The following is a 16,187-nucleotide window of genomic DNA, read 5'->3' on the forward strand; positions in this document are numbered from 1 at the left end:
AAGTTTTAACAGGTTTATTATAATGTTCAATAGTCCAGGTTTCCAATAAATGGGGAAGAGCAAGTCCAGGTTACAGGGAGGGTACAGATCCAGGTCAGGGCAGGTGTGGTACCGTAATGTCCTAGTGTCCGTGGTGAGTCCAAAGGAGAGGCCCGATAGTGGAGAGCAGGATGGTGGTGGCAGGAGTGAAGCGGAGGCAGGAGTCAGGTTCCAAATATCTGTGGCACAGGAGAAAAAGTAAATAAACAGTCCAAAAAACACAAGAGCGAAAACAGACAGGTTGAGTCGGCAGCGAGACTAACATGGTTGTCTTGACTATGATCTGACGATGAGTGGAAAGTTTGACCGGGTCTTAAAGGCTGAGGTGATTATGGTGAATGAGCTGCAGCTGGAACCCTGACTCCCGCACACCAGACTTCACTCCTGCAATCAAGGACAGACAGAGGGGAGGGGGAGAGCAGAGAGAGAGCTACCTAGCAGCAGTAGGCCTAACAGTACCCCCCTCTACGGACGCCACCTGGCGGCCGGCAGGGTTTATCAGGATGTAACCTATGAAACTCACGAACCAGAGCAGGATCCACAATGAAGCTCCTGGGCACCCAGGAACGTTCCTCAGGACCATAACCCTCCCAATCCACCAGGTACTGGAAACCACGACCCCGGCGGCGAACATCCAGAAGTCGCCGGACAGTGTAGACCGGACCCCCACCCACGATCTTGGGCGGAGGAGGGGGACGAGAGGGCGGGCACAAAGGGCTAACCGACACAGGCTTAATCTGGGAAACATGAAAGGTGGAATGAACCCGTAGGGAGGCAGGAAGCTGTAGCTTAACCGCGCAGGGGTTAACAATAGACAGTATCTTGAACGGTCCTATAAAACGAGGCGCCATCTTCTTCGACTCCACCTTCAATGGAAGGTCCCGTGACTTCAGCCATACCTCTTGACCAGGAGAGTAACCGGGAGCCTGGGACCGGTGACGGTTGGCTTGCCTCTGCATGTACGCCGAAGCTCGGGACAGAGCTACCCTGGCCTTCCTCCAGACCTTGCAGCAGCGGCGCATGTGGGACTGCACCGAGGGTACCGCAAGTTCCCTCTCTTGGGAAGGGAACAGGGGAGGTTGATAACCCAGAGCACACAGAAAAGGAGACAAACCAGAGGAAGCGTTAGTCAAGGTGTTATGAGCATATTCCACCCAGGGGAGCATGGAGCTCCATGACCCAGGGTTAGACCCAGTGACACAGCGAAGTGCGGTCTCCATCTCCTGGTTCGCTCTCTCGGCTTGCCCGTTGGTCTGGGGGTGATATCCAGAGGACAGGCTGGATGTAATGCCCAAAGCTTTACAGAAAGCTTTCCACACCTGGGAGACAAACTGGGGACCCCTGTCAGAGACAATATCCGTGGGTAGACCATGAGAGCGGAACACATGTTCAACCAAAATATCAGCCGTCTCTCTGGCAGTGGGCAGTTTAGGTAGGGCCAAAAAATGAGCGAACTTAGAAAAACGATCAATCACCGTAAGAATGACAGTCTTACCAGATGAGGGGGAAGTCCAGTGACAAAATCCATAGCGATATGCGACCAGGGCCGGCTGGGTATAGGTAGAGGTCGTAGATGACCAGCGCTGGCCTGGGTGGAGTTTTTACTTCGTGCACATACCGTACAAGCAGCAATGAAGGCTCGAGTGTCCGCCTCCATCGTGGCCCACCAGAACTTCCGTCGCACAAAGTCAAGGGTCCGCGAAACTCCAGGGTGACAGGTAAGGGGAGACGAGTGAGCCCACTGAAGTACCTGGGAGCGAGCAGACTCAGGGACAAACATCCGGTTAGGAGGACCCCTCCCAGGGTCAGCTTGATGATGTTGAGCCTGTCTAACAATCCCCTCGATGTCACATGTGATGACTGCAATACTGCAGGTAGGAGGCAAAATGGGTTCAGGGTTACTACCAGTATCAACAGCCGAATGAACACGAGACAGGGCGTCAGGCTTGACGTTGCGTGACCCAGGACGGTAAGACAGAGAAAAATTGAATCTCCCAAAAATAGTGCCCACCTGGCTTGACGGGGTTGAGCTGCTTCGCTGACTGGAGGTAAGCCAGATTCTTATGATCCGTCCAAACGATGAAGGGTTGTTCCGCCCCCTCCAACCAATGTCGCCACTCCTCGAGAGCCAGCTTAACGGCGAGCAGTTCACGATTTCCAACATCATAATTCCTCTCTGCCTGAGAAAGTTTCCTTGAGAGAAAAGCACAGGGATGCAGTTTGTTATCTTCAGGAGAACGTTGTGACAACACTGCACCTACCCCAGTGTCGGATGCATCCACCTCCACGACAAACTGGCGGTCGGGGTCCGGCTGCATCAGAATGGGAGCCGAGGCGAAGCGATGTTTCAGTTCTTCGAACGCTGATTCGGCCCCTTCATTCCAAGCGAACGGTCGTGAGATGGAGGTGAGAGCGGTGAGTGGCGCCGCAATGCGGCTGTAGTCCTTGATGAACCTCCTATAGAAGTTCGCAAACCCCAGGAATCGTTGAAGTTGTTTTGCGGGTAGAGGGAGCTGGCCAGTCCGTGACAGCAGAGATCTTAGCTGGGTCCATCCGCAGCTCCCCCTGAGCTATGATGTAACCCAAAAAAGAGGTCTCAGACACATGAAATTCACATTTCTCCATCTTCACAAACAGTTTGTTCTCCAACAACCTTTGCAACACCTGGCGCACATGCAGTTCATGTTCCTGGGAGGACTCTGAGAAAATCAAGATATCATCCAGATAGACAAAAACAAACCGATTCAACATGTCCCGAAGGACATCATTGACTAGTGCCTGAAAAACAGCAGGGGCATTAGACAACCCAAAAGGCATAACCCGATACTCAAAATGTCCCAAGGGTGTGTTGAAGGCAGTCTTCCATTCATCACCCTTACGAATGCGCACCAGGTGATACGCATTTCGTAGATCCAGTTTCGTAAAGATGGTAGCACCATGAAGGAGGGGAAAAGCAGAATTAATCAAAGGCAGAGAATACTTGTTCTTAATGGTGATGTTGTTAAGTCCACGGTAATCAATACAGGGTCTGAGGGTCTTATCCTTCTTAGCAACAAAAAAGAATCCCGCTCCTACAGGTGACGAGGAAGGACGCATAATACCTGCCGCCAAGGAGTCCCGAATGTAGTTCTCCATAGCCTCCGTCTCCGGCCGGGAGAGATTGTACAGGCGACTGCTGGGGGAGCGGGGCTCCTGGCTGGAGGTCAATGGCGCAGTCGTAAGGCCGGTGAGGAGGAAGAGAAGTAGCTCTGTGTTTGCAGAAAACGGATGCCAGGTCATGATACACGTCAGGAACAGCAGAAAGATCCATGGACTCCAGTGGAGGTTGAGGCACAGTACTGGCAGGAGTCTGAGCAGAACACAAACAATTCACATGACAAAATGTGCTCCATGAAACAATGCTACCTGTCACCCAATCAATGTGTGGATTGTGTTTTATGAGCCAGGGGATACCAAGGACCAGGGGGAGTCTGTGGGCAGTCGATAATATGGAATTGAATGTTCTCCTGATGATTTCCCGACACTCTAAGACAAACAGGAACAGTCTGATGGGTAATGCGGGTCAACAATTGTCCATTTAGACCCTTAGCCTGCAGCGGACAGTCCATAGGAACAGTCTCCAAATCCATTTGTTGAGCCCACTCTCTATCCAAAAAGCTTTCGTCGGCACCAGAGTCAATCAGCGCACTAACAGAGAAATTCTGGGACTGCCACTGGAGGGATGCCTGGAGCAGAATGCGGGGAGAAGAGGAAGAATCCGCTGCTCGGCTCACCAAAACTTCTCCCATAAATGATGAGCCGGCCCCTTTTCCCCGGACGAACTGGGCAGGAAGGAACGAAATGACCAGCTTCTCCACAATACAGGCAGACCCGAGCCTGAATACGACGTGCACGCTCCTCTGAGGACAACCGTGCACGACCCACCTCCATGGCTTCGGGTTCAGTGCTCCTCGTATCGACTCGGGAAGACACGGCTCTCTCCGTAGGGACGATGCAGGGAGGAGTTTGTTGATGACAGACAGGTTGCTTGGAACTAACACTCCTCTCCCGGCGGCGCTCCCGAATCCGATTATCCAACCTGATAGTGAGTGAAATAAGATTATCCAGCGTAGGCGATTCATCATATGACACCAATTCATCTTTTAAAGTCTCAGACAAAGCATTGATGAACACTCCTTGTAATGCCTCGTCATTCCAACCACTCACTGCTGCTAAAGTCCGAAACTCCACTGCCATCTCCGCCACACTACGAGCCCCCTGCCGAAGAGAAAACAACCGTTTCGCAGCCTCCTTGCCTCGCACGGGGTGGTCAAAAACCTTCCTCATCTCCGTGGTGAAGGCCACGTAAGCGTTGCAAATGTCCGACTGACTCTCCCAGACCGCGGATCCCCAGGCACGAGCGGAACCGCTAGTAGAGTTGATAAGGTAGGCAATACGGGCTCTTTCTGAGGCGTAGGTGAGGGGCTGTTGTTCAAACACTAACGAGCATTGAGTCAAAAAAATCGCCACAGGTTCCCATGTTCCCGTCATAGCGCTCTGGAGCAGGAACAAAAGGCTCTCTGATCTGGGCTGAAGGGGTAGTAAGGACAGACACTTGATTGGTGAGTAATTGAACCTGATTAAGCAGCACCTGACTGTCCTCAGCAATCGTCTTAAACAGGGTATCATGTTGGCCAAGTAGAATGCCCTGATTGGCTATGGCAGTCCAAATTTGAGTGCACTCTGGGGTGGTATCCGAGCTACTGTCTGCTGGGTTCATGTTGGTCAGATCATACTGTTATGATTTAACTGGATAGAACCCAAATGCAGACAAGTACACCAAGCCAGAGAAGTTTTAACAGGTTTATTATAATGTTCAATAGTCCAGGTTTCCAATAAATGGGGAAGAGCAAGTCCAGGTTACAGGGAGGGTACAGATCCAGGTCAGGGCAGGTGTGGTACCGTAATGTCCTAGTGTCCGTGGTGAGTCCAAAGGAGAGGCCCGATAGTGGAGAGCAGGATGGTGGTGGCAGGAGTGAAGCGGAGGCAGGAGTCAGGTTCCAAATATCTGTGGCACAGGAGAAAAAGTAAATAAACAGTCCAAAAAACACAAGAGCGAAAACAGACAGGTTGAGTCGGCAGCGAGACTAACATGGTTGTCTTGACTATGATCTGACGATGAGTGGAAAGTTTGACCGGGTCTTAAAGGCTGAGGTGATTATGGTGAATGAGCTGCAGCTGGAACCCTGACTCCCGCACACCAGACTTCACTCCTGCAATCAAGGACAGACAGAGGGGAGGGGGAGAGCAGAGAGAGAGCTACCTAGCAGCAGTAGGCCTAACAGTCACGCCCTGGCTCTGGGGACTCTCGTATATTGAGCCAGGGTGTTCATTTCTAGGTTTTGTAATTCTATGTTGGCCAGGGTGGCTCCCAATCAGAGACGGCTGTAGCTCGTTGTCTCTGATTGGGAGCCATACTTAGGTAGCCGTTAGGCATTCATTTGGTGTGGTTTCTTGTTCCGTGTTGGTTGGTGTATGTAACCAGGGACGTCACGTCACGTTATCGTTTTGTTCATGTGATCATTATTTAATAAATATGTTCGCATTCCACGCTGCGCCTTGGTCCTCCTCTGTATTCGACGATCGTGACAGAAGAAACCACCATAACTGGACCAAGCAGCGTGTCCAGGAGCCAACGCCAGAGAGGACTTGGAAGCAGAAGAGCGAGAGTTGGGCGAGAACTATGGAGGCCTGGTCCACGAGGAGGAGAGACATCCAGAACATTTTTAGGGGGGGGCTCACGTCGTGGACGACGGGGCAGCAGGAGGCCGCGATAGAGCGGTTAGTAGAGGAGGCCGCCAGGTTACGGGGGCCACTGGTCACAAAAGGGGAGGAAAGTGTAGAGGCACGGCGAGAGGTACTGGGGTGTGTTACCAGTCCGGTCCGGCCCGTTCCTGATCCCCGTGTAGGGCCAGTGGTGTGTGTCCCCAGTACGGTCCGGCCTGTTCCTGTCCCTCGTACCGAGCCTGTGGTGCGCGTCGCCAGCCTGGTCCAGCCTGTTCCTGCTCCCCGCACCCAGCCAGTGGTGCGCTGCGTCAGCCCAGCTCGGCCCGTTCCTGCTCGCCGCACCAAGTCAGTGGTGCGCTTCGTCAGCCCGGTCCGGCCCGCTCCTGCTCCCCGCACCAAGTCAGTGGTGCGTTTCGTCAGCCCAGCTCGGCCCGTTCCTGCTCCCCGCACCAAGTCAGTGGTGCATTTCGTCAGCCCAGCTCGGCCCGTTCCTGCTCCCCGCACCAAGTCAGTGGTGCGCCTCGTCAGCCCGGTCCGGCCCGCTCCTGCTCCCCGCACCAAGTCAGTGGTGCGTTTCGTCAGCCCGGCTCGGCCCGTTCCTGCTCCCCACACCAAGCCAGTAGTGTGCGTCGTCAGTACGGCACAGCCCGTGCCTGTTCCACCGGTGCCTGGGTCGGCACGGGTCAGCTGCGTCACGCCGGAGCTAGAGCAATCCGCTCCACCAGTGTTCAGTTCAGCTCCGGTCAGCAGGGCCAGACCGGACCAGGGGTACTTTGGGGGGTTAGAGAAGGAGTGGGGGTCATGTCCGGAGCCGGATCCGCCGCCGAGGCGGAGTGCCCACCCGGTCCCTCCCCTGTTGTGTTTGGTTGGCGCGGTCGGAGTCCGTGCCTTTGGGGGGGGGGGGGTTCTGTCACGACCTGGCTCTGGGGACTCTCGTATGTTGAGCCAGGGTGTTAATTTCTAGGTTTTGTAATTCTATGTTGGCCAGGGTGGCTCCCAATCAGAGACGGCTGTAGCTCGTTGTCTCTGATTGGGAGCCATACTTAGGTAGCCGTTAGGCATTCATTTGGTGTGGTTTCTTGTTCCGTGTTGGTTGGTGTATGTAACCAGGGACGTCACGTTATCGTTTTGTTCGTGTGATCATTATTTAATAAATATGTTCGCATTCCACGCTGCGCCTTGGTCCTCCTCTGTATACGACGATCGTGACAACTGCTTTTAGATTACTTCATCAAATGTTCTCCTTTTTGATGCACAGAGCCTTATAACCCTGAAATCAGGAGGACTCTCGCAGCTATGTTCATTATGACTATATTTCTTAAATGTTGTGTATGTGTAAAATATAATATTTGAAAGTTTTTGGTTGTTTGCAAAAACAATCTATTTGCACATATTCCTTTTGGAGGTTGCATTGCAAATTCCAACATTTCATCAAACTATGTTCCACAATGGTTCCAAGGTTCCACAATGACTGTAAGCCCATTGGAAGGTTTTGTTTTAAATCTTTATGGTAGACTGTATAGACACAATATTCCCCACAAAGATCTCTGAATTTCCCAAATTGGAATGTGATGATATATTTCTCCTTCTTTGTTCTCAGACACTACTGAGCATGGTGTTGGTTGAGCAGGGCCGGCACTACTTCAAATCTGAGGCAGAGTTTTCCGCACAATGTCTGCTCTGGTGCTCAGTTAACCTACTTATCTGTATGTTCATATTTATCTGTCTGCCTGTCTGTCTCTCTCGCTCTCTCTGTGTCTGTCTGTCCTTTTAGTTTCAAGTTAGGCTTCTACAAGTTGAGCATAGGCTTTTACATCAAGCTGGTTTTATACAAAATATACAAACTCAAGATAACATAAGAAGAACCCTCCATATCATGAACAATATAGACATTGAAAAGAAGAGCTCCATTCTGGTTTAGCCTCGACATGGAAAAAGCATTTGACTCTGAAACTGAAACTTCCTCTATGCCACAATATAAATAATTTAACTTCAACAACGGATCAAGGAGGATCATTCAAACTCTTTATTCTGAACCTCTCACTATAGTAGAAGTAAACCTAGAAAATACCAGGTTGTTTTCCTATTCACATTATCAGGTTACTTTGTGTGGAAGAGTCAAATAAAATCCTCTACAAATGTTTTATTATTTATTATTACTAAGTGTGTATGGCAGCTGTAACACAGAGCAACTGACTTGGAAACCTGCTGATCCCTGTTAGGTAGGTGTGTGTGTGTGTGTGTGTGTGTGTGAGAGAGATGGGGGTTATTTGATCTCCTCTGTGTCGTTACTTTGAGTCTGAATATACTGTATTATGAAACATTATACTGGCACCAGTTTCTGTTTCTCTTGCAGTTGGAGGTGCCTTGGCCTGCTGCAGAGATGATGTCCCCTGGAACGCCTGAGCCCCTCAACACACCTAGTGACTTTGTTTGGACAGGAACTACTATGGCCGGTCGCCTAGCGGTTAGAGCGTTGGGCCAGTAACCCAAAGGTCGCTAGTTTGAACTTGAGCAAGGCAGTTAACCCTAATTGCTCCAGGGTCTCCGTTGATAATGGCACACCCTGGCTGGTGTCTCAGTGGGAGTTGGGATATGCAACAAATACATTTCCAATTCAGACATGTTTATAATACACACTGTGTGAAATAGGATGAATATAAACACACACCTAATAATTATTATTATTAATCACCACACCTTGGGTCATCACTGTGATATCAGAGTGATAACACACTTCAAATATTTTACATGTTATTTATTTATTTAAATGTTATATATTTGTGTATTTATCTATTTATTTATTAATTGTGGGAGGCATCACACTTCATCATCTATTGATGCTTCCAGTTGATCATGGAAAGCATCTGCAGTATAGAAAGCATACAGGGGATTCAGCAGATTACATACACAATGTTCTAAAACATTTGCGAGTTCCTGGGGTGGATGAGGTAAGTATGGTATCTAATGTCATGTTGGCTTTCATCCACTCATGGTTTTCTTAGGTACTTGGGCTGCGTTTACACAGGCAGCCCAATTATGGGCAAAATAACTGATCTGATTGGTCAAAAGACTAATTAGTTTCAAAATAAATCTGAATTGGGCTGCCTATGTAAACGCTGCCTTATGGCAGCCCAATTCAGATCTTTTGACAGTTATTTGCATATATGATACCTATCTGTTATTTTCCCTAATGTGTAAACATTAAAAAAACACATGGAATCTGATCTTTTTACTTTATATTTATAACACCTCCATATGTAGAGCAAAATCCTGATACAAACCCCATCCTCCATATGCGACCTCTGTCTGAACGCTCAGATCTGATTTCTTTTGCGCTGATTTTTTTGTTGTTGCACCTGATGTTACCATGACCACCACCCCAAAATGTAAAGGAACAGTGACAGGAAATGAGAATTGCATCTGTGTGCTACTTCAGAGTGTGAATTTCTTAAATCTGATATGGGTCACATGTAAAACTGAGTGTGGACAGTCAGAAAAAAAGATTGGCTATAGAAAGAAAATCAGATTTGGGGTCTCAGGCTGCCTGTGTAAACATAGCCATAGCACTTCAGAGGAAGCACTCTTTGCTGCAGCTCTGCTGTGATATTTGTAAATTCTGACTGTTCTACACCAAACGATTCTACTAGTCAGCTGCTTATCAAAACCTTGAATAGTAGAATCAGGTGTGGTAGGACTGGGATGGAGCAAAAAGCCTGCACCACCACTTTAAGAGCCATTTTGGCTACCCCTGATTTATATGTACAAAAGTTCCTGTGTCTGATGATTTGGCTGTAAATGATGTATTTTGTGATAACTCACTTTTGCTTACAGGTACAGTATTTTAATACTAGGCCTGTCCTCAGTAAACTTTAAAGTAACTTACAAAGTTTATGTTGAAGATTTTTGTATTTTCCAGGAGCTTGCTCGATTGTCTTGTTAAAAGAGATCAGGGAATAATTTTCCAGTTCATCCCATATTGGCTTAAATGGGATTCTGGTTTTTCGCTTCCCTCTGGAAAATCTGCTCTTAGTATTTCACAGTAACATTGAATAAATACTAATAACTACCTCATTTCTATTGTCTTTTGTCATTATTGTGTACTTTCACTACAGATAGATGACACACAACCATGGAAATTAAAACACAACAACTATGATTTAAATTTAAATTTAAATGAGAAGGTCAAAAGCTGAAAAAGACAGGAAATTCTAATGAGTACCACAGCCCACTTCACCCATACACTACCAAGGTTTTCTAGCAGATTGCTTTTTTGTACCCATCCTTTGCTTTAAATGGGTGTAGGATCTTAATTTGACCCAGTTTGCTACAGCAGGAAAATAATCCTGCAGCAACAGGAAATGTGGATTATAATTCATGGACATTTTTTGTAGGGGTTGATACAGTTTAGAAGCCTTTTTAAACCTCAAATGCACTATAAGTTTGCATTTCCTGCTGTGCAGGAACATTCTCAGTAACAAAAGAGTAGCTGAGAATTTGACAGAAAATCACAGTGTCAAGAGTTTGACAGAAAAAAAAACTATGCAGTATCAATTAACCCAAAAACAACACACACAAACAGTCCATTTCCCCCTTGACACATGAATATCACATGAGTGTCTTTCCCACAATCACTTGGCTGTGCATGCTGGCACACATGCGAGAGATGTACTGCTTGGATTCTTTACCTACGATATAAATAAGTTTAAACAATTTTATGTAATTAATTTCATTACTCTTTTGGCCGAATTTCATATTCACAAATGTAAATTTACAAACGAAACACCACATTTTCTTAACTTACACAAATAAATTGAACTATATTTTAAGAAAATGAAATATTCTACCAACAAAAAAGCTGTTAGAATTAGAAGTGTGTGTATGTCCTTATGGTCCTTGTGTAATGTGATATTGTACCACCTAGCCCAAATGTCCTTTGTATATTCTTTATATATACTTGTGTTCCCCCATGTACTTTTTAAAAATTGATTTGTTGTTAATAACATTTTTAAAATGCTGGCACACATGCATATTTACAAATCAAATCTGCTTGCTGTTTAGAGCATAGTTCAGACGCCACCCTTATCTTTGACTGGCCCAGCAAATTGAGTGTGAAATCAAACCACTGTCGGGAGGGACTTACTTCACAGCTACATCTTTGAGCAAACAATGGCACTGACACACACAAGGGAAAACCATATAGATTAAATTAATCTCACCATTAGATTCACTTAGCTATGCATGATGATACATAATGTTATTACCCCGAAACTTTCAACGGTGTTTTTTCCTGATACCGTTTTGTGTTTACTTTCACTTTCACTGGAGGAGGAGCTGGAGCGATTGTAGTCCAACCAGGTGCACCCTGCACCTGTAAAGCCACATTAAACATTGGCCAACACGGTGCATTTTTTAAACTAAAACAACAGAGTTGTTAGTTTTTGAACTATCCAACGGACTACGTTACCATGCCTCCCACAATGCATCCCTTGAAAACGGTTCCTAGCTGGAAATACTACTTTGCCGCACATCATCCAGACGTCCATTTACATCACCTAGCCTCACCTAGCTACAGATTGCTGCCATGGCTCGTGTTAAAAGTTGCCTTTCTGTTCTGCTGCTATTCCTTGCTGAGGGTGAGTTACATCAGTTTTCAGATGAACTACACTACATGTATAGGTGCATTATGCATCAGGTGTAACTGCAAATAGACCTTAAAGGTATACAATTAATTTGAAACATTGTTTGAAGCTAAGGTTCCTTTTTACTGGTGAATGGCTGGTCCGGTCACCATCAGTATACAAACATCATCATCTTCCTGTTCTATACTGTAAAAAAAATGCAACTTAGAGTCCATGTAGCTTAAATATCTAAGTTGACTGGACATTTGAATTGGGAGATTGTTGAGCTGACATGGAATACTTCACTAACCCAATGATTTTTGCTCATTGTGAGTTGAATGAAACAATTTCAGTTTGCTGAAAATCTCAATTTAAAATACAGTGTTGGCTCAAAATACAAGTGCCTTATTAACATATATCCCAATTTGCCTCTCTGCATGATGTATTTTACTTTATTTTAGTACATTTACTTGTCAGGGACCAGTTCACAATTAAAATATATATTTCAGTAGCGGACATATGATGCATTACATCAGATATAGCAAAAAAGTGGATTTGTTGTCAGGATAGAAAATAAACACTGCCCAGTGAATTAACTGGATAATAACTGAAACTGGAACGGAGTCAAGGGGGACTTTAAGTACAACATTAACATACTTGTCTCAAACTTAATACAAATATATCAACCTACAATTTTGTTTTATTAGGATCTCTTTTAGCCCACCAAGGGCTAGTCTTCCAAGAGTGCTTTGAAATGTACAAACATACAGAATGGGATTTCAACTGATTGATACAATGCTGCATATACCATTAAATATATTTATGTAGTTGTTTAATCCCTTCACAGTGTGCACTGCAGGTTGCTAAAATGTAGCGCTAAATTAGATGTGTGTACTAACTAGCCTGTAACTGTCTTCATGCAGGGCTCTCTCAGCTGGTGAGAACACAGCAGGTTGTCACAGCAACCCTGGGAGAGGACGCTCACTTCAGCTGCAGGCTCATGAAACCCAAAGACGTGCTTCAAGTCACCTGGCAGAAAGTGACACCAGGGGCGATTGAAAATGTGGCCACCTACAACAAACGATTTGGACCAGTAGTCAACCCACCTTTTAAGGGGAAAGTGGAGTTTGAAGACGAGGGACTTCAGAACTGCTCTATCATCATCAGAGGAGTGTCAAGAGGAGACGAGGGCTGCTACAAGTGTCTGTTTAACGCCTATCCAGATGGAGCTATCAGTGGCAGGACCTGTCTCCGAGTTAATGGTAAAATATGAGGGGTTAAAGGGACATTACACTCTAAAATCAAAATGGTATAATGTGGATTCACCTTAACACTAGACTACTTTTGAGGTCTTAAAACAATGTGTTATATCCCTTTAAAACAGGAACAATGGCCTCCAAATGCCTTCAATCCATTGTTCAACCTTGACCTGTGTGCAAATGATTAACCCAGGAACAATTCCCTCAAATCATCATGCATCCATTTGACCTTGATGTACATGAAAACATTATAGTATTTACATTCACTGTGATCTGTGTCTGTTGTTGTTCTATAGAGCTGTATGGACCCTCACTCCTCATCACACAAACCAACAACAGTCACACCACTCTGTCCTGTTCTGCTACTGGACGACCTGCTCCCATAGTGACCTGGGAAGACTCAGAAATTCTAGAAAATTCCACAATTGCCAATGTCACCCATCCCAATGGAACTGTCACTGTCACCATAACTGCCGCGGTGGCAGCATTCAGTCTCCCTGACAAAGACACCATGGTTAGGTGTGTAGTGTCATCCGGCGGTGCCATCAAGCAGCGTTCCATGGTGATTCCAGCTAGGGATCAAGCTTCATTTGCAGGTGAGAAATGGTTAGGGTTTATACCTCCATAATATATTGACATGATCAGGATGATGTCATGATGATGTACTGCCTGTGTTCATGGTGAAGTACTGCCTGTGTTCATGGTGAAGTACTGCCTGTGTTCATGATGAAGTACTGCCAGTGTTCATGGTGAAGTACTGCCGGTGTTCATGATGAAGTACTGCCTGTGTTCATGATGAAGTACTGCCTGTGTTCATGATGAAGTACTGTCTGTGTATTTATATACTAGGTCAATCTCAGGTCTCTGATGATGACTGGATCAGTGGTAAGTGGTCTTTATTCTAAAAATGACAAGTCATAGTCAACCTATTGTCTTTGCTCTTTTATGATTTAATTTTCAGGTGTAGTGTACCTGTGAATTTGACATACGTCTTCTCTTGTCATCTCTGTCATTCACAGATGCAGTGGCTGGTTCAGTGTTGGGTTCAGTGATGGGTTCAATGTGTCTCATTGCTGTATTCTGTGTAATACTGTGGTTTCTTAAGAGGAGAAAAGATACTTCGTCCAGGTAGAGATACAAATATTACCTTGAAACTGAAAACAGTTACTATGATTTTAATGTGATTTGACTGCCAGTTGTTTACCAGTTGATCTCTAATTTGATGTACAGAAAAGCCCCAGCGTCTGACCCTGAAATCAGTAGGACTCCCACAAAGACACCAACTGAATGGTGAGACTCATTCTAAAGAACCTTTAAGGGGTCAATAGGTCCATCAAATCTATTTGTAAGAACCTGAAACATGCTAATGTATTGTAAAAAAAAATGTGTGCCACACAGGTTAAAAAAAATATTTGCTCATGTCAGTACATTGACAGGTTTTATTTATTTCAGGGACACACCAACCTCCAGTCCACCAACCAGGGACACACCAACCTTCACTCCATCACAAATGTGAATATTTGTACAACTTTATTTTATTATCTTGATAAAGTGCTTGAAACAGGGGAGACAGAGAACGTTCCGAAAGATTTTAGGATAAATTACAATAACCCCAAAAACAAAACTGAAACATTTACTTTTTTGTTAGTCTGCCAAGCGCAGGATGCAACCAGCTCAGGAGGCTGTAAAGAGGAAGGTTTCCATCTTCATTCGCTCACTGTCTGCTGTAGTCTCTCTTCTTCAGGAAGAAGCTCTGAAATGATGTACTGTTGTGGTGGTCATAGAGTGGTCATGTTGTCTGCATCCATGCAGTCAGCTGCATGTTAGTATTTGTTCCGCTTTGTTACTCATCATGTCACTAATGCACTATATATTCTCTCAACTTGGGAAACTTGGGAAAGATGTGTGTTTCTGTGATCAAAGAGTGGTCCTGTTTATTGTGTCAGTGTTTACAGCACTGTCTGCCCTTGGGGGCAAAACATTTTAGTGGCCCTCCTCTTGGCGGTAGAGAGAAAAATGTGCAGCTTAAAAGTTAATGTCCTGCAAATCAACAGTATGTTGAGACCCCGACTGACTTCCTAAAACATATGATATATACTGTATATAAAAACATTGTTTTGGTTGGGGGCCCCCTAGTGGCTGCGGGGCTCTAAGCAGCCACTTATGTCACTTACGTCTAGTAACGGCACTGACTGTCTGTTACCACAGATAATATGGTCCTTATCAATACGTTGACCCTCTTAATTTCTTTTCAGGACCACACCAACCTCCAGTCCATTCCAAATGTGAGTATTTGTACAGCCTTATTTTTATCATCCTGGTAGAGTGCTTGGAACAGAGATGATTGTGAATGTTAAAATGTGTCACAATAACCCCCAAAATTCTAAACATCACTCCAAAATGTACTTTTTGTGTTTCAGGTTACACTCCCTCAGCTCCTCAGCCAAGCGTAGGATGCAACAAGCACAATATGTTGTAGAGAAGTAGGTTTAAGTCCTCTTTTATTTTATTCTCTCAACAAGAAGCTCTGGAATGATGTTCTGTGGTGGTAGTCATGGTGACTGCATACATGCAAATGAGTTGCATTTGTTGCATTGCTGCATTGTTGTTATGTTATGTAAATCATGTCACTAATATAGGATACTCCATTCAGTCGATATTTAAATCACCTTATTTTATACAGAATATTTCTTGAGAGACCAGATGACCTGCAATGTAGAAGGTGAGCTGAAATAATCATAAATAATTACAAAGATGCAGTCAGAAGTATCTTTAAAAAAAAATATATATATATATATGTGCCATTCTGTTGTATCTTATTTAGGTAAAGGTCTTGGCATTGATTGATCCCTTATCAAATATCAGTGCTTGTTGCTGGATGTACAGTATAATGATCACTTTAATGGTATTTTAAACACCTTGGTCAGCTATTTGTTTGTATTAGACCATAGCTGTCAACACTTGACCGTTTTTACTTTTCTATCTTAGGAAACTTTTAGAGGGTTACGAGAACTGAGTGACTACCACACTGCCTCACACACATCTGTGTGGTTCGGAGACCATTTCTATCCATAGACATTGTGGAAACTGAATAGTGGACTGAATGGATGACACACATAGGCCTGCTGGTTACTGTATATGTAAATACAGTGTGTATGTAAATATATTTAGCAGTTGGGTAATGATGAAACATGATAAATCCACACTAGACTTGTGTTTTGTTTTATTCTTCACTTTTTAAAATAAATCAATTGTTGTAATATTATAACCTACATACACAATGTCATCATGTAGACTACTTTCATGGTGTGTGTTATAATATTATAACCTACACAATGTCATCATGTAGACTACTTTCATGGTGTGTGTGTGGTTCTCTTCTTTCTTTATAAATCAAATGCTGTAAGATACACAATGTTGTAATGTACTTTGTTTTTGTGTGTATTGTTTTTGTTCTACTTTTATAAATAAAATGTTTAAACAATGTTGTAATGTATGTTGT

At 44.9% G+C, this 16,187-nt stretch overlaps 1 protein-coding gene across 2 annotated transcripts; it reads left to right on the top strand.

Moving 5' to 3' along the window:
* Nucleotides 1-11,272: 11,272 nt before the first annotated feature.
* On the top strand, nucleotides 11,273-15,905 carry LOC123487281 (nectin-4-like). Of its 2 annotated transcripts, XM_045218464.1 has the most exons (11): nucleotides 11,274-11,441; nucleotides 12,350-12,688; nucleotides 12,982-13,281; nucleotides 13,535-13,570; nucleotides 13,705-13,813; nucleotides 13,916-13,975; nucleotides 14,138-14,197; nucleotides 14,941-14,970; nucleotides 15,106-15,168; nucleotides 15,369-15,407; nucleotides 15,674-15,905. In XM_045218464.1, the coding sequence occupies exons 1-11, from the start codon at nucleotides 11,390-11,392 to the stop codon at nucleotides 15,699-15,701; spliced, it is 1,116 nt and encodes a 371-aa protein (XP_045074399.1). In that variant the 5' UTR covers nucleotides 11,274-11,389; the 3' UTR covers nucleotides 15,702-15,905. The 2 variants fall into 2 exon arrangements, 1 of the variants encoding a protein (XP_045074399.1); XR_006659705.1 differs by lacking the exons at nucleotides 15,106-15,168; nucleotides 15,369-15,407; nucleotides 15,674-15,905 and having other exon boundaries at nucleotides 11,273-11,441; nucleotides 13,916-14,030.
* Nucleotides 15,906-16,187: the final 282 nt, after the last annotated feature.

This window comes from Coregonus clupeaformis, unplaced genomic scaffold (assembly GCF_020615455.1).
Source record: "Coregonus clupeaformis isolate EN_2021a unplaced genomic scaffold, ASM2061545v1 scaf1596, whole genome shotgun sequence".
Taxonomy (NCBI): domain Eukaryota; kingdom Metazoa; phylum Chordata; class Actinopteri; order Salmoniformes; family Salmonidae; genus Coregonus; species Coregonus clupeaformis.

Bases quoted from the DNA above. Each gene is read 5' to 3' on its own strand.
- LOC123487281 (XM_045218464.1), top strand. From the start codon at position 11,390: ATGGCTCGTGTTAAAAGTTGCCTTTCTGTTCTGCTGCTATTCCTTGCT. The intron at 13,571-13,704 runs GTAAGTGGTCTT...TGTCATTCACAG, and splicing joins TGATGATGACTGGATCAGTG to ATGCAGTGGCTGGTTCAGTG. The intron at 13,976-14,137 runs GTGAGACTCATT...TATTTATTTCAG, and splicing joins ACAAAGACACCAACTGAATG to GGACACACCAACCTCCAGTC.